The sequence below is a fragment of the Cololabis saira genome, chromosome 5, assembly GCF_033807715.1.
Source record: "Cololabis saira isolate AMF1-May2022 chromosome 5, fColSai1.1, whole genome shotgun sequence".
In the NCBI taxonomy this organism is placed as follows: domain Eukaryota; kingdom Metazoa; phylum Chordata; class Actinopteri; order Beloniformes; family Belonidae; genus Cololabis; species Cololabis saira.
Genome location: NC_084591.1, coordinates 19644344 through 19669134, shown reverse-complemented (window position 1 = coordinate 19669134; position 24791 = coordinate 19644344). Strand labels below are relative to the sequence as shown.

General features: G+C 39.5%; 2 protein-coding genes across 3 annotated transcripts in view; one reads left to right on the top strand and one right to left on the bottom strand.

Annotated features, from left to right (window-relative positions):
• ranbp10 (RAN binding protein 10) overlaps positions 1 to 17084 on the bottom strand; it is a 52133-nt gene extending 35049 nt beyond the window's left edge. For both annotated transcript variants that reach the window (XM_061721143.1, XM_061721144.1), the window contains exons 1-2: positions 16784 to 17084; positions 6342 to 6453 (exon numbers count right to left, since the gene is read on the bottom strand). In XM_061721143.1, the coding sequence (XP_061577127.1) occupies positions 6342 to 6453; positions 16784 to 16982 (311 nt within the window). In that variant the 5' untranslated portion in view covers positions 16983 to 17084. The remainder of the gene's footprint in view (positions 1 to 6341; positions 6454 to 16783) is intronic.
• Positions 17085 to 18525: 1441 nt separating this feature from the next.
• Positions 18526 to 24791, top strand: tsnaxip1 (translin-associated factor X interacting protein 1). Its single transcript, XM_061722503.1, has 7 exons — positions 18526 to 18627; positions 19829 to 19950; positions 20950 to 21082; positions 22286 to 22446; positions 22540 to 22653; positions 22760 to 22892; positions 23720 to 24791. Exons 2-7 carry the CDS (start codon positions 19918 to 19920, stop codon positions 23728 to 23730), a joined length of 585 nt encoding a protein of 194 aa, XP_061578487.1. The 5' UTR covers positions 18526 to 18627; positions 19829 to 19917; the 3' UTR covers positions 23731 to 24791.

Sequence of the window (24791 nt, the reverse complement as noted above, 5' to 3'; positions counted from 1 at the left end):
ATGAGGAAGTGATACTAGTTAGCCAATGGCTGAACAGATTGTCAATCAATTATATTAGAAATAAATGAAATGCTTTATATACATTTTTCTGGCGTGGTACAAAAACATTCAGCCCCCTCAGAATTACCATGGATGTGAAATGTGCGAGGAGCGGATTCTGTTGTCCTAGCAACAACACCTCTCCTTCCTCTGGCTGGGGAACAGGGGGCACCGCTATGGTGCCACTCTGGCACACTGCTGAACGGGAAACATCCAGCATCTTCCCCGAAAGACAGAGCGGAGACTACCAAGCTGCTCATTTCTTCTTCCTAGCCTGCTGACCAACGGCTTGGGTGGGCGATTCCAATGGAGCTGATGTCGAGGCTTTCCTGGGCCAGGTGGTCCTAGCCTCCTGCTTTGGGGGAACAGCCAGCGGAGGCTGGGACTTAGATACCCTCAAGGATCTAAAATTGGGAGGAGCCTGTGAGGCAACCTGAGCAAAGGCCTGTGGTGGGGCCTGTGGAGGTTCCATTGTCTTGGGGAGGTAGAGTTGGAGGGCTTTCTCCTCCTTCGTCCTTGCCTCAGACCGCTGTTGCATTGAAGCGAGAGCAATGCCAAAAATGCCATCAGGAATGATTGACATATCCAGAGAGGATGTCCCCCCCATCTTGTGCAACACCATCATCTCCATAGATTTACATGTGGCTTGGACAGCACTGTGCACGGAGGCAGATGTCCATAATCACAGTACTTTCTTCCTACACTGCCGGTTCGGGCTTTGTAGATATGTCCTTGCACAGTTTTGCTTGGTACACAAAGAGCACGGAGGACACATGCAGGGCCCTGACAGCCCAAGCCGCTGCATTGTAGGCTCTCTCTGTCAAAGCTGACTGGAAGCGCTTGGCTTTAGATGGCAGACAAAGCCGAAAACCGCGGTTGCCGATGAGCAGCAACCAGCAGCTCCATGGGCAGCATGCGGAGTAGGACCTGCTTCTCCATGTCCTCAAAGTCCAGGGAAGAAGCCCCCTGTATCAGACTTTTACAGATAAATGGACGTCTTTCCACTGAATTGAAACTTCTTCCAGCAGCTCGGGAAAAACAGGGAGGGACAAGCTGTTTTGCCATCCTTGCAGCCTGGGGCAATTTCTTCCTCATATAGCATGACCTGGTTGTGGCTGTTACGGTGGCAGACCAGGGGATCTTAAGCCTGGTTGTAGCACGTTTGCACAAGTCATGCAGATCCATGCTCACAGTGCATGCTGGTGTGCTCTCCTCCCCGGGGAAATGTGCAATTGCAGGCCGTGCAGCCTGAAGCGAGGGTATGAAGACATTGTCTTCATCCTCTCATCATTTTCAGATAAAAGGAGGTCGTAAATTTCCTTGTTCTTGTCCTCATAATTCAAATCCAGCATGTGGGTGGAGGTGACGCAGACAAGTCCAGATGCAAACCCCAGCTAAATGCAGCCTGCAACCCGGCATCTCCCTTGAAATCCAGCTTAGCACCACCATCAGGCGGAAGCCTGCCGGTGACTAAGCACGGGTCAGTTTTCAGCATGCTTGCTTGGCAAGCTAGTTGTCGGTGGAGACTCTTCAAGGTGAAATAGGTGCAATGCCTGCACGAACCAGGGGCCTCGACCAGGCCCCAACCAGTTTTGTTTTCATGCAGTTCTTCGACTGACCAAAATTGATTTCACTTTTTTAACCACACCAGGAGAGTTTAATATCAAGCAATACATTTATTTCTAATATGAATCGTTGGCTCAGCCAATCGCTAGCCATGATCACTTCCTTATTTGTAATCATCATGCCACTGCCCTTCGCGAAGCAACCACCCGTTTGCATCAACCCAGCATCAGCAAATGAATAGTAATTTTTTTATTTTGCCATGTTAAACAGTACATTCCGTTGGAAACGTGTGACAGCACCTCTGCAGATATTTTGGAGGGGTTCGGCTGAAGGAGCCGGGAGCAAAGCTAACTTTGACTGACATTCGGTGGCCATGTCCCAGCTCCAACAGACCTGGTGTGGTTCAACGGGTACTTTAACAAAAGAGAAGTTCATTAGCTGGAATGCTAAAACATGAGGATGGTGTTAGCTGGTGCGCTAAGCTGTGGAAAACTGGTGAATACAAAACGCCATATGGTGAGATCTGGAAAAGTAGGTAGCGATGTACCCTGGTGATGTACAGCATTTGAGGCCATTCCTGTCTATGGACAGTTATGTGAGCTAGCCAATATGAAAGACTGAGATATGCTCCGAGGAGAGTAGAGGTGTTTGACTGATGTTGCATCGTAGCAAAAGCTTCTTATAGGATAGTGTCACATCATCGTGATCCCCAGCCAATCAGGATTGGTTGCACAAATGCTTCGGAGGAATACGCGGGGGGCGTAGCCCCATAGTGAGACATTGAAAGGAGTGCATGAATGAGAACATGGAAACCTAGGTGCTCCCTCACAATCCAGTGCTCCCCGAGTAAACACACTCTCATGAACTCTCCCAAGACTCACCCCCACTCCCTCATTTCTTGTGAAAGAGCATGATGGTGAGGAGATATTCACTGAATCTGATTCTGGATTAGAAATTGTTAATTACTTACCCTACCTTTAAAATAAGTTATTCTGCCTTTAGCTGTGGCATCATTCCAATAAGCTTTTGAAATGTCACAACAATTATTTTCATCCAAACTGTGCAAAGTCTTCTCCAGCACATGCCAGTTTTCAATGGGGTCAAGGTCTGGATTCTGTGGTGGCCAATCCATGTGTGAAAATTATGTCTCATGCTCGCTGAGCCAGTTTCACAATTTGACTGATGGTATAACCTGGTCATTCAGGAAATTCAATTAGTCAGGTAACCTCATTCTTCATCAGACATGACCTTTTTCCACTGCCCCAGAATCCAATCTTTATGTTCTCTAGCAAGGATGGGCATTATTGACTATCGATAATTAATTGTTAAGATTTTTTTTCGATCATGTGTAATTTGATCATTATAACAAGGATGATTTCAAGCAATACGTTGACTTTAACTGTTCCAAACCTTCTAGCAGGGGGCACACTTTAGTGTATTCAAAGTAATTTCCCTCTAGACTAGGAGCACAAGGTTACCACAGAAAACAAAAATCAACATGTGTGCAAAATGACATTTGGTGAGAATCAGAATCAGAATAATTTATTGTCGGTGTACCTGGGTACAGTGAGATTTGAAGCAGCATCACCTCTCCAAGACAAATAGCAGTAGCAGTGTTGGATCATTCAAAGTTAAAAAAAAAATAGGGAAAATATATTGACCCTTGCTCCATTCACTTTCTTTTTAAGAGCGTAATGGAGAAAGGTCCCTGAGGCTTGTGAAGTTTGCGTGCAAGTATCTCGGCATTCAAGACAGTTTGATTGATAATGATTTCTGCTTTAATCTATAGGTATGCAAAGCATCCTCATGACCTACTCCAGTCTGCTTTGCAATAGAGAATGATAAATGGAGACATTTACGTGTCTTTTTCATATTCATTAAATTTTAAACATTTATCCATGCTAAGATAGAATTGTTGCACCTGTTACAAATTGCTTAAAGGGGACCTATTATGAAAAACATGTTTTTCCTTGTTTTAACATATATACAGTGGTCTCCCCTCACCCTGCCAACACAGGCAAGGTGGAATCCCATGAATTTCTGCAAGGTCTGTACCCCCGCCTTGCTGAATCTTCCAGTGTCATGTGACTTTCTACGGGCCATTTAGATTTGTGCATTTTCTTTACGTCACCAAAATGCAAACCACGCACTCGGTCTCCTCCGCTGCTGAAACCACGCCCACCACTCTCTCTCTCCGCCGGCTGGAGCTCCGCCATAGCTCAGCAGCGGTGGCTGCTGAACAGCGAGGGACAGTTAAAATGAGGTTTTGCATCGACATTTACCCTCATAAATGGATCAGTTCCCACAGCACGGACCCGGCAACTGCACACGAGTCAGCAGTAAGTGACGTTATTTTTTGATGTTATTTATATTTGTCTACAAGTATTTAGCTTAGCTCCGGAGCACCGGAGCTCCGGAGGCCACACACCGGACCGGTGAGGAGCCCCGGGCCCGGAGCTCCGAGCGCCGGCGGCTCTATTAGTACCATAATACATTTTTCTTCTGTTTATGATTTCAGATCTTCCAAGCAATACACCTAGAGCTGTTCAACGACACCTTCAGAAGAAATGCATGGTCCTTCCTTGAGCAATCAATAGTGCATAAATGTTATTTATACACAACTTGTGTTTTAATTTTTTAACAATAAAGTTGCCATTTGTGAAAATTCAATGTTGTGATTTCTTGTAACATATGAAATGATGAGGAATCTGAGTAACTGTGGTGTACCTGTTTAGAATTAAAAAAGAAATGTTCCTGTGTGAATAAGTGTGAAGACGAGGTGACTAAAGGCTGATTTATGGTTCTGCGTTACACCAACGCAGAGCCTACGGCGTAGGGTACGCGTCGATTTAACGCAGAACCGTAAATCAGGCTTTAAGATCCGTTTACCCCGTGTAACTGAATGAGAGCGTCCGACTGTCGAGCTGCGTGACATCGGACGCTCTCTGTCCACACTGAAACTGTTAAACTCGCGGCCAGTTAGGACAGTCCAATACAAAAAAATAAAGCAATTGAATTTATTTTGTCGCAGAAGCTTCTCGCATGGGACACAGTTTGTGTACGACGCAGCCGGCTGCTCTGGCCGGAGCGAGGTTTATTCTCCTCCCCAGCTATACGTCATTAAGGGAGCCAATCAGCGCAGAGCCTCATTATCATAGCCTCGCCCCCCCTTAGAATGAAGCACAGGAAAAGGGGCTAGAAGCGGAAAAACTAGAGACAAGGCCCACAGGCTGAATTTCTGATTTATGTAGAAAAAACAAGCTTTAGATTGTTTTTAAGACATTCAAGGCCTGTTTAAAATATACATTAAATGCCATAATATGTCCCCTTTAAAAGGAGCCGTCTGTAAGAAATGGCCAAAACTGGTACTGCAGTCACTTTCAAAATATTGTTGAGCGGCGTGTACGCTCCCCCTGCTCCCCCCGACCAGAGGTTGCCAGGTAGGCTGCAGAATGCAGCAGGAACGTAGACTGCCATGGCTGCGATAATTAGAGCCGAGCTGGCAACCCGGATGCCGAAACACTACTGACTTGGTGATTGGGAGATAGGTGGAGGGTGGAGCTTCAGAAACAATACTGACTTGGTGATTGGGAGATAGGTGGAGGGTGGAGCTTCAGGCCAAAACAAAAAATGACAACATAAACATCAGTTGAGGGCTGCAACTGCTCTTTTTAAACTGGAATATCCTGGCTTGAGTGCTGTTGTCAGTGACATAAGTATTTGAAATGAACATGATTTTTAAATGTCTGTTGACATATCGGGGTCATTTTATGATTCGTTTTATTATTGCTCTTACATACAGCTCCTTTAAGTAACAACAATAAAAGTGCTTCTTTATGAAAAACTTCTTCAACTCCTCTTCAGCTCTGATGCTGCAGGTTTATTCATCCATTGTTGCAGTGTCTTCTTTGTTCAGGTGCTTTCCGCACATGAGTACGTTCCAGAACCGGCTGCATGGTGACGCCCGTCCCACGTTGTTACAAAATGGAGGCAGATAGGAAATTGATTTGTTTTATCTTATTATTTAAAATCGATTTTGGGACATTTTGTACAAATTCTTATGGGAATCTTTTTTTTTTTGGCACACTCCTAGTTTTTAATATCACAGGTGGTTTTTGGATTTTAATATTTTAGGTTTAGCTTGCAGGGTCTGGCGCCGCTGCCGTAGTTAAGCTTGTTTTCCTTAGTTTACACAAAATGATTAATGTATGGTGAATGTCAAATGAAAATAATAAAGATTACCGGTAATTGATAGTTAATCTTCCTGATAATTGACAAGAGTACATTTCTGAAATGCCCATCCCTACTCCCTAGCAAATTGAAGCCTTTTTTCTGATTAGTTTCACTGATAAGTGGTTTTCTTAAGGCTACACAGCTGTTTGTACATAACTATTCTGTTTTTTTCACAGTGTCCTCATAAGGAAAAATAATTCTTAAAATGTGGGTTTTAAAAGGTTTCAAAGACATCCATGAATATATCACTACTCATTATATAGTGGACAACTATATGGAAAGCCTGGCATTTTGCAGACCTGTTAGAACCAAGTGTAGTGAATTGTTATTCAGAAACATTTACGCTATATATTCATGTCTAACATTTTATGGCATACATCCGTCTCCGGTCACATTTGCAAGCAGCATGAGAGCAGGAGTTGTATTTTGGTTTGAAAACAGCAATAATGAAATGTTTTCCCAAGGCTAACAAAAGAAAAAAGTTACCATGGTAATCTGCTTACCCATCTCGACCTTTACTGACAATCTTCACTTCGAAGTAGTAGATCCCACAGGCAGCAGGGATTGGGTGTGTGGCTCGCACTGAAGCTGCATCTTTATGGTTCTTTCCATGGCCTGCAAAAAGATAAATATATACAGCAGTATTAGATTAGCCCAGCAATTCCTTGATATTTAACCAGAAATGTGGAGATTTAGATAAAATAACTATTCCTATTTTAGATTTTCTACCAATGATGGTGTAGAAGCTTTGCCTTAGCTGCCTGAGCTGTTTGACAGATGTTGATAACACCAGCAACTGGATGTCACATATTTTCAACATTTGGGCTTAGCAAAAACATGAGCCACAAAAATCTGATAAGTCACATTTACAAACATGTCCATTGCTCTATTCATCACATCTCCAAATCCACAATTTTAGAAACAAGTGTTCACAAGTGTTCCAAATTAAGTTGGACTGATTTGATTAGAACTTCCTTTGTGAGTAACATCGAGTCTGCTGTTCTTTTGCTTCCAGCCAAGATCCTAACAGCTCAAAACGGCCACTGTTGAGACAAATCATTTACAAGGAACGCTGATTTAAATTAACTGCCTACTTCTCCAGAACTGCCAAGCAACTACAACCCATGAGGAGAGTTACTGATTAAGAACAAATAAATAAAAGTTTCCAAGGACCAAAAATGAGTCAAAATCAATGTGTCAAATTGCTTCCTTCTATAATTTAAAAAATAAAAATAAATGAAAGCCAGAGATTTTACAAATTTCATTTGCACGGTAGGGCATGTCAGCAGCTTACTGTCATTAGTTTAACATCAAATTCTGAAATCGATTAAACACTGCTTGACGATAATGGGAGGTAGATTGACATTGGAGGGTATAATGTATGTTTCAACTGAATAACTCATCTTAGTTCATCGACAACCCATCAAAGAGTGGCTCAATAAAATACAACCCTCAGAGAACTTGCAGCCTTCAAGAAGACGCTAAGGTAAACAATGCTTTATTGGGTATTTTCTCATCTTAGTAAACAATTAAGCGTCATAGTGTGTTGTCATTTTGCATTCAACTCTATTAAAAAAAAAGAAACTTTTACATCTCCCTCTTATATTGAGTTGTGTGTGGATATAATGCTAACATTAATGTGATATACTGAACAACATGTTGGAGGAAGATAGATCAGCGAGCAGCAAGTGATAAAAACGGCTTAAGTGTTTCATGTGTGGGGGCTCATTTTAGTGATTTTGGAATTCTATGCCCTCCTCCCATGTACCTGTTTTTTTTTAATAAGGGTGTACCGTAATTAGGGATGGGAAGTGATAAGATTTTTATGATTCCAATTCTGCATAACGATTCGGTTATTTATCGATCCCCTTATCGATTCTCATTTGGAGAAAAAAAAAGCACAACAATCAGGCAAATGGCGCTAATATGATAGGCAGTGTTCCTTAGTTAATTATTTCCCTGCAGTATTATTAGCCAAGGACATGCTATGTGTGTGCAAATGTTTTTGAATGTTGGTAGTATTTCCTCCCTTTGACGAAATACTCACTTAGCAAGTATTGCAAGTTGCCCTGTTGTCGTCTTTTTTACTGAAATGTAACTAGACTTTCGAGCGTTTGTATAAGTTGGGCGTCATGTTTACTATTGACCGACTGCTGACTTTGCAAGTTTTGCAAACGATTAATGATTAATGATACATGAAAGTACAATCTGCATTGAGGTTTCTCGCTTCGGGAGTCCCGGTCTGTGATTGGACGCTGCCTCGGCGTCGCCGCTGCTTATTTGCATAAAGTTCAGATTTTTCAGATTCAAATTGACGCGCTGCTCCGGCCGCTACCGCTGCTTCTCGACGCGCGTTTTCATAAACAATGAATGGCAGCCGGCTGCCTACGACGCCTGTGACGCTTTTAGTGTGAACGCAGGGTAACCGTAATATTCCCTGTGCTCAGCTATACTTCCCATCATCCAAACAACATTCGTGTTAGATTGATGAGCAATTCTAAAGAGCGTGAGAGGTTATTTGCCCCGACCTGTCTGCGTGTTGGTCCTGTGATTGACAGGGGACCTGTCCAGAGCCGACCCATTACTCACCAGATAACAGCTGGGACAGGCTGCAGCCCCCCCTGCAACTCTGACTGGGATAGAGTGTAAGGAAAATCAATGAGTAAGTGAATAAATCATTTGAGAAAGCAGGATTTTTACCTCAATTTAATGTCTGTAACCTTTAAGGACACAGCCAGCCTCATTCATCAGCCAAGAATTAGGAAAGCCTTGTCAATATTACCTTGCCACTCTATGTGGATTCAGTGACCGGTTTGTTAGTACAGGAGCTTTGTGAACTACTATGGTGAGTGATTCATATGTGACATGTACATGACTACTGCTGAAAATATACAGCTTGTAATATCATTATCATATCTGTATTATTGTGTTCAAAGCATGAATTAACAAGGGAAATTAAACTAATCTGATTGTGAGTATTTATTCATGAAAATGCAGCTAAGTGCAATTTTATAGTCCTTTGATGGTAACCTATTGTACATTTCATATGTTTTTTATCCTTCACTACCCCAAGGCTATTCCATTGACAACTTACTCGATGACACACTCAATTTTCATGAATACTTTATCAGTCCACATATCAGAGTCGCATCTCACTAAGACTTGGTGTACTGAGACCTACAGCACGCCGGAGTTGTGATCAGTGACATGTCGATTCCACTCATGAAAAGAAATTATTATACCAACTCATCCATACTTTGTGAAGATGGAACTCCTACGATAAGACTATGAATGTAAAGCTAACAGACTACATTCAGACTGTAGTAAAGCTGTAAACAACGATGATAGGGTCATGTATTGTCTGAAGCAATTAGACTGAAAGACAACAGTCATTATTGTGTGTCACTCTATATTCAGATGACTGCTTATGCAATCCCTCGGGTTATGAGAGAGATTGCAGTGTTCGGTGAAGTGTTGTATAACTGCAATCAAACCTCCACAGTCAGCATGCGAGCCCCTGTCTGTTACATGCCAACACTCCACTGACCGGGCTCACCTGTTGTAATGCTTAATGAGTCGCTGTGAGCCATGTGCATGTATGAAATGCAGACCGGCCGTAACCTTAAACGAGGCAGCTGGCTGTCAGGAGACACCTTGAGCCAATGGCTGTTTGCTAAAGTGTGGAAGTCACATGATCATGGCTGCCTCAGTCACCATCATACAGGACACATAGTAACAATCAAAAATGATGTTGGCTGAAACTGAACTCAGTGTTACACTATAATTGACTATGAAATGCTGCAATCAAATACAAAAAAAAAAAAATCAGTAATGCTGGCAGTGATTTTTTTTCTCTTTTACTATATACAGACCCTCCTGTTGAAAATATGCTGACTTGAAGTGGATCAGGATTTGAATTACACCGGACTTGCATGAAATACACACAATGCTAACCCATAAATAGACACTATGTGGGGAAATTGATATTGAAACATCTTAGCAGGCTCGATGATCAGCCATAATTTATGCAAAAAACACGTCGAATTCTGTCTGTTCTGTGAGCCTATAAACCCATCATGGTACAGAGCTGTGTCACTGCAGGTTCATGCATATGACCAGCATGCCTGAGCATGTGCACCAACTGAACTAGCGCACAAGAGTTTGTCTGATTTGATATTTGCAACAATACTCATGAGTTATTATTTTTAGTCTCAGAAAGCCAACACACACACATATACATTATATATATATATATATATATATATATATATATATATATATATATATATATATATATTATACTATACACACACACACACACACACACACACACACACACACACACACACACACACACACACACAACAGCAAGGATAACATAAAATGCCCAAATTCTGCCTTGAGAATCTGTGTAAATGGCAAAATGGAAGTCATTAAGCGTGTTTGTTTTTGTCAGATGAGAAATTGCAGCCAGAATTGAATTGAGACAAAGCCACTGACCCTCCATTAACGAATACAATTAAAAAGCCTACACAATATTAGTTTGTGGATGAAATAAAACAATGACAAACACCACTGCAATTGTCACATATTTTCATATGACATCTCGCTCCAGGTCAAGGATCAGGGAACCTGCATCGCCGTGAGGCCTCTATCGCTTACAAGTAATGAATGCACCCTCTATCTTTGACCACTACAAGGGTGAAAGTGCAAAATCTATCTGTTAAATAACAGCAAAAACAACAAGGCTCACAGTGGAGCATTACCCTCTGCCTCAACATGTCAACAGCCTCAGCAGCAGAATAAGTACTATTGCCATATTAGGGCCATCGCAGGGGAATTAGAGGAGAAATGTGTAAAATCAGACTTTGATGTGGGCGTCATAAGACGAGTTAATGCTGTTTCATTTTTTTCCTGAGAGGCATCAAAAAAGATGCTGTATGAACCTTCACCCCACACACCATTTATATCTCTAAATCAAACAAAGCAAGACTGCCCATCTGAACCTGCTGTGCAAGCATAGATACTGCCCTTTGTGTACAAATATACACATTGCAGGAGCCGACGACAGCCTGCGTCTTCTTGCTTGCCCTCCCTGAGGCAGGTAGATGATGCTACACTGCAACACCTAAACACTGCAGCTCCTGAGATATGATGGCCTACTTTGATAGAGTTAATGGTGCATTAAAGCTACAACTTTATGACCATTAGCACAAGCTGTAAAACTGGAAATATGTGATTCATCTTTGATATAAATATCTTGGCAATACTGGGGTTACAGTTATCTGAAATGTTCAACAGACATAAGTATTAAAGATGGTTTTTTAATTTATTTTGAGCACTTTGTAATCAGCACACGGTAAAAATTGTACAGACTGAGAAATCCTGACAACATACACCATTTAGATAACTAATTTAGTGGTACTCAAAGTTCCCAATTGTCTTAACTTTAAAGAAAAAACTCAAGGCCTATTAACTTCCTGTTTGTGACCTTGATACACTAAAGCTGGTTGGCAACATAACACGGTCCAGCACACGTAGTACTTGGGAATCTCTTGGGAGTTCAGAGATGATCAGACAAAGAAGAACATGATATTGCATAAGTCAGGAAAATCTCAAGAAACTTCAGATGCCAAGATCATCAGTTCAAACAACTGTCTGTAAACACAGTTTAGTTTGGACACATATAGACATATAGTGAATACAGTGACAGAAAGATCCTGAAGAATAAACTATCGGGCAGGAGAAAAAGAGGAAGACCAAAGACGTAGAAGACACTGTAAGATGGAAACAGATGATCTGTTGCAGTGACCCCGAAAGGGAAAAGCTAAAAGAAGAAGGAAATTAGAAGAAGCCATTCACCAGGGTGAGAAAGAAGACTGAAATTCATGGTAACCAGAACCGTAGATTCTACAAGTCTGATCAGTTTGCCTTTGTAGTGAAAAACTAAAGCACATTCTTACTAATAGTCTTATGGACAAACTAATGTCTACCCCATCAAACTAGAGTATGTCCTTGTCTATCTAATTAACCTATGCTCACCGACTCTGACGTCATTAACACTTTTCCTCAATCCTCTTGGGGATTTAGTTTTTTTCCCCCCAGAGTTCAGACTGATGGTGGCAACTACCAGAATGGGTTTCCTGACCCTGTGACTTGTGACTGGGAGTGTGATTGGGACTGAGAGACACTGCATCACGTAAACAAGTAAATCCCAGGGTCAAACCACCAATTATACAACAATACAACCTGCCTGAGTGTCTGAGACAAAGCTGCCCTCCAGTTATCAAAAAACAAGTTGATACGACTCAAGGTAAACCCTGCATTGATGTGTCCAACCACAAAAATCAACGTTAAAGTAAAAGAGATTTAAATATGAGATTTACACATAAAAATATAAGTTTATATACATTGGCCTACAACAATGCTTTTATGATGCCTTGATCGTGAAAATGCATCTTTCCTGGCTAACATCATTTGGACTAACTATTTAAACTTAAAAAGATCACTGAGATGATTTGGTTTAGGCTGAAGTAGAAATGCTGCCACTCAAATGTTGTAAAGGAGTACACACCACCACAGAGTCAGATGTATGCCAAGTAGGGCTGCACGATTAATCGTTAAAAAAAAAATCGCGATCTCGATTCATGCTTGAACGCAATCTCATTTCCAAATGACGACGATTTAAAAATTTTTTTTTTTTTTTTTTTTTTTTTTTTTAAGATAGCCGCATAAAAAAAGGACTAGGCCTATGTTGTAGGTTGTTGTAGTCCTGTCATGGTCAACTATCATGTTGTCATGTTTGTTATATTTTGTTAATGATTGTGGATTACATTTGGAGAAACATCTACCTTTCTCATCACCTGACACATATTGCACATAAATATTGTTAAAATTGTTATTGTTAAAATTATTTAAAGACAAGAGAGATGTTTATTGTTTTTATGTTCAATGTCAGCTGTTACAGCAAAAAGCAGCCAGAGGAATAATTTGTTGCCTCAGAACTACAGGATCTGTTACAAGTCCCCTTTCTGAAAGGGTGTTCAACTCAGGGAGGAACAAATATTGTTAAATTGTTATTATTGTTTAAATTATTTAAAGACAAGAGAGATGTTTATTGTTTTTATGTTCAATGTCAGCTGTTACAAAGTTGATGCCAGTCTTTTATCAGGCACCATCATATTTTTTGTAACGTTTACCTTTTGTATCGGCAGCTTCTTAATAGCAGCAAAAGGCAATGGGGGGTTCATCCCAGCCAGAGGAATAATTTGTTGCCTCAGAACTACAGGATCTGTTACAAGTCCCCTTTCTGAAAGGGTGTTCAACTCAGGGAGGAACAAATATTGTTCAAAATTGTTATTATTGTTTAAATTATTCAAAGGTTTGTGTAAAGAAGACAAGAGATGTTTATTGTTATTATATTTTTGTTCAGCTGTTGCAAAGTTAAAGTAATAAGTGCAATAAATTTTCGTGATCTCAATTCTAAGCAAAAAAATCGGGATTCTCATTTTGTCCAGAATCGTGCAGCCCTAATGCCAAGTCAACATGACCACGCCACTGATGTTATGGAACTTCTCCATATGTTGTAGTGAAAAACACATCACTCTTGGCGTCAGCAGGTTCCATTTAAACTGTTTCAGGTCCCTCCTGTATGCTTCAGACTGCTAAAACATGCAAACTATTTTTTTTTTCTCATTACAATATACCGTTTTTATCTCCAATTTTACTAAATTTTTTAAATAAATTAAATCAAAACGGCACAAAACAAGTTTGGAAAAAGAAAATCACAACCTGTCTTCTTGCTGATCAAAGCCAACCAGCCCCTGGATGTAGCTTCAGATTTGTGTTTCATCTGCTTATGCCTACCCTAACATGTTTCTCAACAAGAACTGGTTTGTCTTGAATTAATGAATAGGTCATTTAATCTTTGAACATAATGCACCACTCAATCACCACAGACACGAGAACACTCGAATATAGAGATTTTAACCCATCAGTCGAGGCCATGGACAACCATTTCAGAGGGTGGAATGGCATTGCAACATAAAATCTATAATATAAATAAAAATCCCAGATTCAAACTGTTACGAGTTTAATACATAATACAGCTAAGAAAATGATGTCATCAGTCTGCAGCAATGGAATCATTTTTAAGGACTATCAAGTCGAACGTTTATCTAATGTTTCTATTTAGCGACACAATGTTAGTTATGTGATAGCATGATAAAGTGAAATGTACTAGTTTCACTTCATCTTTGTGTGAGTCTGTTTTGTCTCTGTCCATTTGGACAGCGACAAAGGTTACTGGAGCTGATGACTCTACAAGTCAACACATTATTATGAATCAAAGCGTAGCAGAATATGTCATGCATATGATGATATGTTAAATAATGTATATTAAAAACCATATGCTATATATTAAAATATGTAGATTTGGATATTTTTTCCAAATACATCTATTATTTACTCCATACGCAACCACTTTCTTGTATGAAAATAGATGCGTAATATGTAATTATTTTGCACTGATATATTCATTAGGAGCTGGACAAAATATTCATATTACAACATATGTATGTCCTTGTTTTGCAAACAATACTAAATATCAACACCTAACTGCCAAATGAAGCATTCTGTAAGAATTTATTGTTTAGCACACATTTTATTGCATACTCAATTTTTTGCTGTTAAATGAAGGAAGGTCCAGGGTTTTGAAAAGATTATTTTATAGCACTTTTCAACAAAATCCTGTCTTTGTACATTCACAATGATGCTCCTAAAAAGGGTACCCTCCCTAAACACAGGCCTGTTGATGAAAAAAGAAGCCCTGAATAACAACAGGTGAAGAAATGCAGTTTTTAAGAATAGCAACACAAACTGAACCAGAACTCAAGAGCTGTCTTAACATGTATGGTATTTTTTCCATACAATATAAATACACAAACATTGTAATTCTATTATATATGTCATGAGTTAAATCACTAAACATGTTGCTTGAGTAAATACATATTAATTATATTACAAAATAAATGTATACTCTAAATTAGCTCATTCGACACTGTAGTGTGCCAGAGAACATTGGGGATCTACAAAATATTGTATGTCTAATTAATGTATCAGTTTGTAAGTCATCATTGTATCCAGATATAATATTCTTCATGGAACAGATACATGAAATTTTTGTCAAAATAAAATCAGTCTTTTGCAATTTTTTACTGTATTTAATGTAGTCACACTTAGATAGATAAGATAGATAAGATAGTTCAATACTTTACTGATCCAGAAGGAAATTTGGGATGTATTTAAACTTTTTAAAATGCATTGCAGTGTTTTTACATGCATCTAAAGTATGTTGATGCTGAAACAAGCCAGATAAATCCATGTGTGCTGGTGCACATTCAGCCTAGGTATAGACTGTGTGGCCTTGAACAGAAAAGAAAAAAAAAATTGGCACACTGGTCAAAATAGCATCCAAACCACAAGGGTGAGGTAACAGAGCGGGAGCTGGAACAACCAGGATGAGAAAAAAATACCTTGCACACTCCAGAATAGACCTATTTATGTGTCATCCCTTAACAATTGTGCACTGTCACTCAATCTCCTCACTCTTCTTAGACATAAAGACTCAATGTCCTACATAACCTCAAAATGAAATGACATGATTTGTCTTTAGCCACATGTTCCTTTGTGTCAATAATCCAGCTGTGACGTGTGCATAGATAATTCTGGAGAGAATACAATGATAAAAAAAAACAATTATTGCAATAATGATGTGTTGTCACATCATAACCTGGAAACCATGTTCGCAAAAATGTTTAAAAAAAATGATTAAATACTTCTTACATTCAATCCATCAGCAGTGAGACGATCAATTATGCATTAAATGATCAGTGATATCTATTTGGGAATCTGCCTGATGGAATCTTGATTTAAACAAAACACTTGGCCTGGCTGACTACAAGTGAGCAGATATTTGCTAGATAAGCCTATCAAAATGGGTTACACAGCCTCAGCACTGATGCAGACAACCAACAGGCCTCGAGTGGCCTTTATTTTAATCATTCACAGTTCGACATACCGTGCAGGCTTTCACCTTGTTTTAATTTAAATGGTGGATGAACCTGGATGGCTGGATTTCTTACAGGATCGGTACAATTGTCCCAGTGTAATGCGCAGAGGCCTCCTCTGTCACAGCTGGAGAACTGGACCTGGGGCTGCTGTTGTGCCTAAACCAGACCCCTAAAAGCAGTTTAATCCTGGCCTGGTAAAAAATAAAAACCTGTATATTTCTGGAAAAAAAAAGCCTGCTCCTGAAATCACGCGAGAAAAAACCACAACAATGTATTGTTTTATTCTATTTTGCTGCCGCTTGTTGTCAAAAAGCTAAGGCTTCATCACTTAACTCGGGCCAGCAGCGCTGGGAGAAAAAGGTTAACAACAAGTTTGGGGTCGGGTCCATCTAATCTTGTTTTTTTTCAAAGCGAGATGATTAAAAACTAATCATGATAATGACGGCCAGGTTCCAGGCCCCAGTAGCTAGTAAAGTCCTGTTTGTTCAGGGAGGCAGCATCGTGCTTAAATACCACTAGTTAGCTCATCGAAGCCCCTCTTTCAGTACCAACTATGGAGGAACTGCACAGGCACTTTACTGCAAAACAAACAGCCACATGAAGGGTAATTAAACGTGTTGGTAAGACCACTGTCAGGGCATTCCTCTGCTCGGGTGTGAAACAAAGCAAGGGCAGGACAGGCAGCTCAGACTAGATTTACCAGGACGGCACACACACACATACACACACACACACACACACAGAGTCAACATAATCGCATACTGTGTACTGTGTGTGTGTGCGTGTGTGTGTTAACGGCTATAAGGCAGATAACCTGCTCTGTTGTGGTGACAATACATCCAAACCGCCGTAATGGCTGAGGTGGTTTGTCTAACCTTTGTAATGGACCCGCAGGTTGTTCTGTGACAGCCCGATGTAGCTGTATTTATCCTTGGGGCTCCAGGAGCGGGGCAGCGGGGTCTCGTCCTCGCTCACCGCCGGGTACAGCCGCTTCAGCCGCTCGCTCAGCTCCTGCTCCTGGTAGTTCAGCGCTGGCTCTCCCAACGGCAGGCTGACCGCGCCGAGCTCTGCCATTTCCTACTCGGTCTCTTTATTGCTGCTCTCTCTTTTCTATCTAAAGCTCTGTGTCAGTCGGCTAGAGCTGTAGGCTGAGAGTGAGAGGGACAAGGGGGGGAGAAAATAGCAGCGGTGTGACATCCCCGGATAAGCAACAGAATGTACTGTAGGCTGGAGCGGTGCATTGTGGGTATTGTAGTTCAGCTGTGAGTTTGCTTTCACGTTACAATACCCTGCTATGACTACACGGCTCTACTGCTGCCTGACTCTATATAAGGGCTGGAGCGGTGCATTGTGGGTATTGTAGTTCAGCTGTGAGTTTGCTTTCACGTTACAATACCCTGCTATGACTACACGGCTCTACTGCTGTCCTGACTCTATATAAGGGCTAACGACCATTCAAGCAGATTGTATATATATATATATATATATATATATATATATATATATATATATATATATATATATATATATATATATATATATATATATATATATATATATTCAGTGTGTGTGTGCATGTACATGTGCATGTGTTTTGTTCATTTATAAATGTACAGAGAGAGAGATGTATATAGTATGTTGCTCATCTTTTTATGCACGGTTGTATAATATTTCATTATTTTGAAAAAGCAAACATATGTATGAATAAAGTACAAGTGGATTTGCAAACTGGTCAGGCGCGCCGCGGACTACTATGAATGGTCTCTCCTGCGTAGTCCCCACAGTCGTCACCATGGAAACCATGTTATGACGCTGTGTATTGTGATGTTCTCGAGCTAAACAGAATCAAAACAAAACAAAATGTAAAAAGTGCAAAAGTTTTTGTAATATTAAATAATCTTTATAAAATCGAAAGGGATGTCTTTACTCCGAGATGAAAAATGCCCACCTTTAAATGGACCGCAACGGTAAGTGATTGATCAAAGACTATTCATAGTACCGTCATTATTGTGACAATAATTATAATTTTTGCCGTTTTATTTTATAACCACATATGTCCATAGTATGCAAAATGATTCTGCCCAGACGTCCAAGGAAATGCAAGACAGTGTTGCGACTTCTGTCCAAACCTGTTCAACAAAGAAGGTAAGCAAATCAGGTACAGGTTCATACAGCCGAGAGGAAAAATAAATAGGAACATGTAACTGAAAGATTTAGAATTATAATTTGGCATTTTTAATTAGATGTGGTTTAGAGTAATGTTTTACTTAGATTAAATAAAATATGACTATATTTCAGAGGGAGAAACTTGTGTTGTTAAAATGTTAAAACATATAGTCATAGTATAGTTCAAACTATTCCTGCTTTAATATCAAACCGAGCTAGAACAAACATGTATGTATGTATGTATGTATGTATGTATGTATGTATGTATGTATGTATGTATGTATGTATGTATGTATGTATGTATGTATGTATGTATGTATGTATGTATGTATGTATGTATGTATGTATGTATGTATGTATGTATGTATGTATGTTGAGAAAACACCATCCACACATTGACTTGTCAACGTTTGAATACCTATATATCTTAATCTGTTTTGGATGCAGGCCTACCGCTATGTCTTTGACTGTTTCATCAGTGCATTCCGGACTACGCATTACGAACGCCAACCCCTTTTTTCTGCCATCAAAAAGGAATACGAAAATACCTTAGGTTAGTGAGCAGTCTTGATTGTGTTCGTTTTTTAAAGAATTATACTTATACAGCTGAATGGCTTCACTGGTGTGAAGAGTCAAATTTTTAAAAAGTCTGTTCAAAAATATTTTAAAAAGTCTTTAACACATGTCAGAATTAGCCACCATACAAGCAAATAGCACATTTCTTCTTACCTAACTATAAGTAATTATCTTAGCTTGGCATGAAACTTCTAAACAGCTTTAATCAGCCAGACTGGCTCTGCCTGAATGGAGGAAAAAAAGTTCCAATTTAGTTTTGTTTATGCAATGAAGATGCATGACAAAAAGTTGCCACAACAAATAAAAACACCAACTTTTGCCCCTCAGTTTAACATGAAGAACCTTGAAGCAGAAACAACTTAGGCCTGATGGCCGTTTGTCTCAATTGATTGCAATGATGGGACAGCAAGAAAGAAGAAGAGAGAAGCTTACTGAAAAATGGTCAGAAAAAATACAATACGGAAGAAAAACTTCATACTCACTTATCAATACTGCATAATAACAGACAGTACGTGCTCAGTGCATCATGGGAAGTCACCAGAAACCCAGACCAGGAAGACAGAACCAAGACTAACTATAAGGTTTATTAAAAAGAAAAATCTTCAAATTAAAATTTAAAGTTAGAAATTGTGTCTGCATCCCAAACCAAACCTGAGAACTGGTTCCACAAGAAAGAGGCCTGTAAACTGAAGGTTCTGCTTACCATTTTGGAAGTTCTAGGAGCCCTAAGTACACCTGCAGTCTGAGCGCAAAGTACTCCGTTGGGATAATATGAAACTGTAAGGTCGTTAAGATGTGATTTATCTTGGCCCTCAAGAGCCGTACAAGAAGAATTTAAAAAATCCAATTGTGGATTTCATAGTTAGCCAATGAAGAACTCGCTGGATCAACAGGAGGCTTTTCAGAGTAATTTGGACATTGTGATAATAGGGAAATAGAATAGTCCAGTCTGGAATTAGTACGTTTTTCTGCAAACCTCTGTGGTAGTATGTTCCTAATAAATAATCTGAAGTTAGATAAATGGTTTCTTGTAGCAGTTTGTATCATCATTTTATCAACTTCTCACACAGTTGTATACTTCCGTATCAATCTAGTAATTGATCTGTTCATTATTCAAACCTGTAGTTTTAGAGCGCATCCTGTAGTTTCATGAAGGCCCTGTTTTTTCAACTGTTCAGCACTTCAACGGGAGCGGGCTCAGATTGGGGCGAGAAGAGAAAAGAAGAGAAAAGAGAAAAGCAACAGCTTCAGAGGGGTCATTGAGGCCATGGAGGAAAGAAAGAAGACCATGCCGACAGTGGTACTTTACATACTTCTTAAATGGCAGCCACTGTTTATTTATTATTCTGATTTTGTGCACACTACTTCATCTAAACGCTGCATCATTTTGGATTCAAGGCAAGGCAAGGCAAGGCAAATTTATTTAGCTTTAGCACAATTCAACACAAGGTAATTCAAAGTGCTTTACATTGACATTAAAAGCGGCAAGACATAATTAGACAGTAAATAACAAATAAGATTGAAAAAATTAAGAATAAGATGATAAGAAAAGAAGTAAAATAATAAAAAGCACAAGCTGTTAAAAATAAGGGCAGTAGAATACAGCAGGTACGTTTAATTTAGGAGTACGCTTGAGTAAACAGTAATGTTTTTAACCCTGATTTAAAGGAGCTGACAGTTGGAGCAGACCTCAGGTCTACAGGAAGTTTGTTCCACCGGTGAGGAGCAGAATAACTGAACGCTGCCTCACCTTGCTTGGTTCTGGTTCTTGGGACACACAACAAACCAGATCCAGCGTTCTGGATCAGCTGCAGCTGCCTGATAGATTTTTTGTTAAGGCCTGTAAAGATGCCATTGCAATAATCCAACCTACTGAAAATGAATGCATGAATACGTTTTTCCATGTCTTGTTTAGACAGAATCCCCTTAATTCTAGCAATGTTTTATAGGTGGTAATAGGCAGATTTAGTGATAAACCTTAGATGGCTGTTGAAGTTCAAGTCTGATTACACCAAGATTTCTGGCTTGATTTGTAGCTGTCAATGACATGGAGCCAAGGTGAGCGCTGATCTTTTCCCTTTCATTTTTAGGGCCAAAAATTATCTTTGGTCTTAATTGGGGCGATAGAATCAATAACAGTCATAACATTAGAACTGAAACTGTTAACAAGGTCATCAACTAGAACTGAGGAAAGGGTTTGTGATGGTGTAAAACCCTGGGTTCATTCAGTGCAGATATTAAGTGCAGTGGTGGAGGATTATTATCTTGTATCTGCCCATTATTTGTCATTCCTCTTAAGGTGGACCATTTGCAGTCAGGGCTGTCCAGCTGTTATCTGGAGTACCAGGACGCTTCCAGGTTGCTGATTCAGCGTCTCAGTGAACTGGGGGGAAACTCTGTGACGACAGAACGCCCTGCAGATGAAAATACAGGTACGGGTGGGAGGCCACTATACAACCAACTCATCAATTACAAATAATCAGTTGTGTTAATCATTTCCAAGCTTATTTGTTTGTAAAGTGAATTCTGGCCAGATTTCAGACAGCTGGTCACACATCTCTAACAATTTAAAGGCATCACCCTGCACTTTAGGACGTGATCTCAGCTTTTGTGTTTTTAATTTTACAAGCAAAAGTAATGCAAAAGTTAAAGTAATTCTTTGTTGCTACACAAAACTGCTAAATAAACTTCAGTAATAATAAATAAACTTTTAAGTTCTGGGTTACTGACCCGAGATTTTACAGTTATAAATATATGATATGATACAAGTCAGTCATAATGGTAAAAACATATATTTATAATTTAGTGAATTATGCTTGACTAAAATTATGGACAAGATTCATATTAGCTACTCACATATTTTTATTTAATAAGTAAATAATGTAGCTGCAGCCCTCAGGCTTCGTGCAAAGCAAACAACAACAAATTATTAAAATGTTAATATTCACGATGTCCACATTGCCACAGGGGTTGTCCCAAACACATAAAGGAAGAAGAAGGTGGAATAATATATGAAAGCTAATTCATAACGTAAAAGAACAAAACAAAGTTGCTGCAGAGACACGGATCTAACAGTCTAAAACAAACTAACAACAACAACCACATGAGGAATGGTCAAGGAGCTGGTGCCAATCAAACAATGGATGCAAAACTAAACAAAATACCCAAGTGAAGCAATATTTACACAAAAAAGAGGTGTGGGAGAAAAAGCAATGTAAAACACAAATGAAGCAGACTAGAATACAGAGCAAGAAACATATTTTTGTACTGACTAAACACAGAATAGCAGCTTTACAAAAGCTATGAACACAAGAAAAAACTCAGATCAGCAAAACCAGAAACTTCAACAAACATAACATCACATCCCATTAACCCTAAAAGAAATATTAAAACAACAATTTCATCAGTTAGAATTTTCTGTCTTAAAGTCTGCTGTTTAGCTGAAGTGTTTCTGTAAGTTTTTACCACATTCTGCTACGGTAGGATGCTTGAGTGTAAAGTGGCTGTGGTTAGACCTGTAAGGGACATGTTCCTGGTGCAGCTCTCCTCTAACTCAGTTTCTTCTGACAAAGGCTTCGGTTTCTCATCGCACAGTAAACGGTATCACATGTCTTGCTCCTGCATTTGTCTCACAGAAGGTTTCAAAAACCCTGTAGGACTGCAGCTGGCCCCCAAGGTGTGTCGGGAAGAATTGAAAAAAACCCAGGAGGAGCTCATCAGCATTAAAGCAGACTACAGGGTTCTACAATGCAGCTTGGAAACCTTGAACCAAAACCACGAGCAGACTCTGCTGCAGGTGTGGTATCCAGATATATGCTGTACATGTGCAGAGATAAGTGCAAATCCTGCAGCCTTCACGTTCATCCTGTTTTTGTCTTTTATTATCCAGCTGAAGACACTGCAGGGGGACGTTGAGCAGCTGGAAAGTGACTATGACACCCTGCTGCAGTCCCACAAAAGAAACGGTGTGAAGACCAAGACATATGTCTCCACTGCTGTGCAGGTACTTCATCTAAACGCTGCATCACTTTGGGTTCAGTGCAGATATTAAGTGCAGTGGTGGAGGATTATTATCTTGTATCGGCCCATTATTTGTCATTCCTCGCAAGGTGGACCTTTTGCAGTCAGGGCTGTCCAGCTGTTATCTGGAGTACCGGGACGCTTCCAGGTTGCTGATTCAGCGTCTCAGTGAACTGGGGGGAAACTCTGTGACGACAGAACGCCCTGCAGATGAAAATACAGGTACGGGTGGGAGGCCACTATACAACCAAGTCATCAATTACAAATAATCAGTTGTGTTAATCATTTTAAGGCTTATTTGTTTGTAAAGTGAATTCTGGCCAGATTTCAGACAGCTGGTCACACATCTCTAACCATTTAAATGCATCACCCTGCACTTTAGGACGTGATCTCAGATTTTGTGTTTTTTATTTCAACCAGTTTCTGACATTTTACAAGCAAAAGTAATGCAAAAGTTAAAGTAATTCTTTGTTGCTACACAAAACTGCTAAATAAACTTTAGTAATAATAAATAAACTTTTAAGTTCTGGGTTACTGACCCAAAATGTTACAGTTGTAAATAGTATGACAAAGTCAGTCATAATGGTAAAAACATATATTTATAATTTAGTGAATTATGCTTGACTAAAATTATGGACAAGATTTATATTAACTACTCACATATTTTTATTTAATAAGTAAATAATGTAGCTGCAGCCCTCAGGCTTCATGCAAAGCAACTAACAACAAATAATTAAAATGTTAATATTCACGACGTCCACATTGCCACAGGGGTTGTCCCAAACACATAAATGAAGAAGAAGGTGGAATAATACAAAACAAAGTTGCTGCAGAGACACGGATCTAACAGTCTAAAACAAACTAACAACAACAACCACATGAGGAATGGTCAAGGAGCTGGTGCCAATCAAACAATGGATGCAAAACTAAACAAAATACAAAAACGAAGCAATACTTACACAAAAAAAGAGGTGTTGGAGAACCTAAAACGTTGTGGATAGTTTGCTTTGTCTGATTCCGTTTTTCCTTGTTATCTGCCATATGCGTAGGGAGGCCCTGAAGACACCAAAGCCAGATGAAGGGGTGGCTCAACATGTGGCTGAGGTTGAAACTGAAGTAGGTGGCAGTAGTGACGGCCTCCTATCTGAGACTCCACCGTAAAGCAGCTGGAGTCTCAAATCCGAAATGTGATGCACATATTACCTTTAGCCACTTTGAAGTCCTTGGTCTCCCAGTTGGAGAAGATGTTGAGTTCTGGTCAGGACTGTGGGCTTCATAGCGACTACAAAATGTGGATTCCATTTTTTACGTACTCTTGACAGATTAAAATCCTATACCACACCTGCAAACTCTACTTTCTCAACCAGTACAAATGTGAGGCTTCATCATTTATTTTAATCCGAGAAAATTAAGAGGTATGTAATAGATTTATTGATGGGAATTAATTTAATCAGATATTACTGACTGTTACTACACTGTACTATCATGTTACAAGTGGATGGTCGCGCAGTAGTAATGCAGAAAAATATGCAACTGAAAGGTTTTTAAGTGCCAGAAAAAAAAGTAAGCTTTGCCAAATTAGTTAAACAGTTTTCCTGTGTTGATGCTGTCTAGAATTACCACAGGAATGGATGGGTTATAGCTAATTATTATACCATCTAGTTTCCAAATAACATGCCAAATTAATGTAAATATAAAGTGATGATTCAAATATTTTTGTCATGGTTTATAGGTTTTTCATTTGACTTGTTTTAGTGTTTATTTTCCTCTTTTGGAATTCCTTATTCTGTTATTTAGTTACTTTGCACCTTTTTCATTTTGAAATGTGTTCACATTCTGCAGCATACATCTACTTGATTTTTTTAGGGTTTCTCTGGCGTGCATTTTGTGTCATTTTGCTTCCACACCAGAACAGTTTGACTTAAGATAAATGAGAAGTATAAAAAAGATATGTTTTAAACTTTTTTACTGTGTTTTTGTGACTTGTTAATTATAAAAGTAAAATGCAGGAGAAAATAATACATTTCGCCAGAAAAGCCTCTCCTGGATATTAGATTATAATTAATTGTAGACTATTCTAGATTTTGAACAATACAACCCCCAAGAAAATGGGGGTTAAAT

Coding starts and splice junctions, on each gene's coding strand:
- tsnaxip1 (XM_061722503.1), top strand. CDS start 19,918: ATGGAGGAAAGAAAGAAGACCATGCCGACAGTG. Junction 22,447..22,539: donor ACGAGCAGACTCTGCTGCAG/GTGTGGTATCCA, acceptor TTTATTATCCAG/CTGAAGACACTGCAGGGGGA. Junction 22,654..22,759: donor ATGTCTCCACTGCTGTGCAG/GTACTTCATCTA, acceptor ATTCCTCGCAAG/GTGGACCTTTTGCAGTCAGG.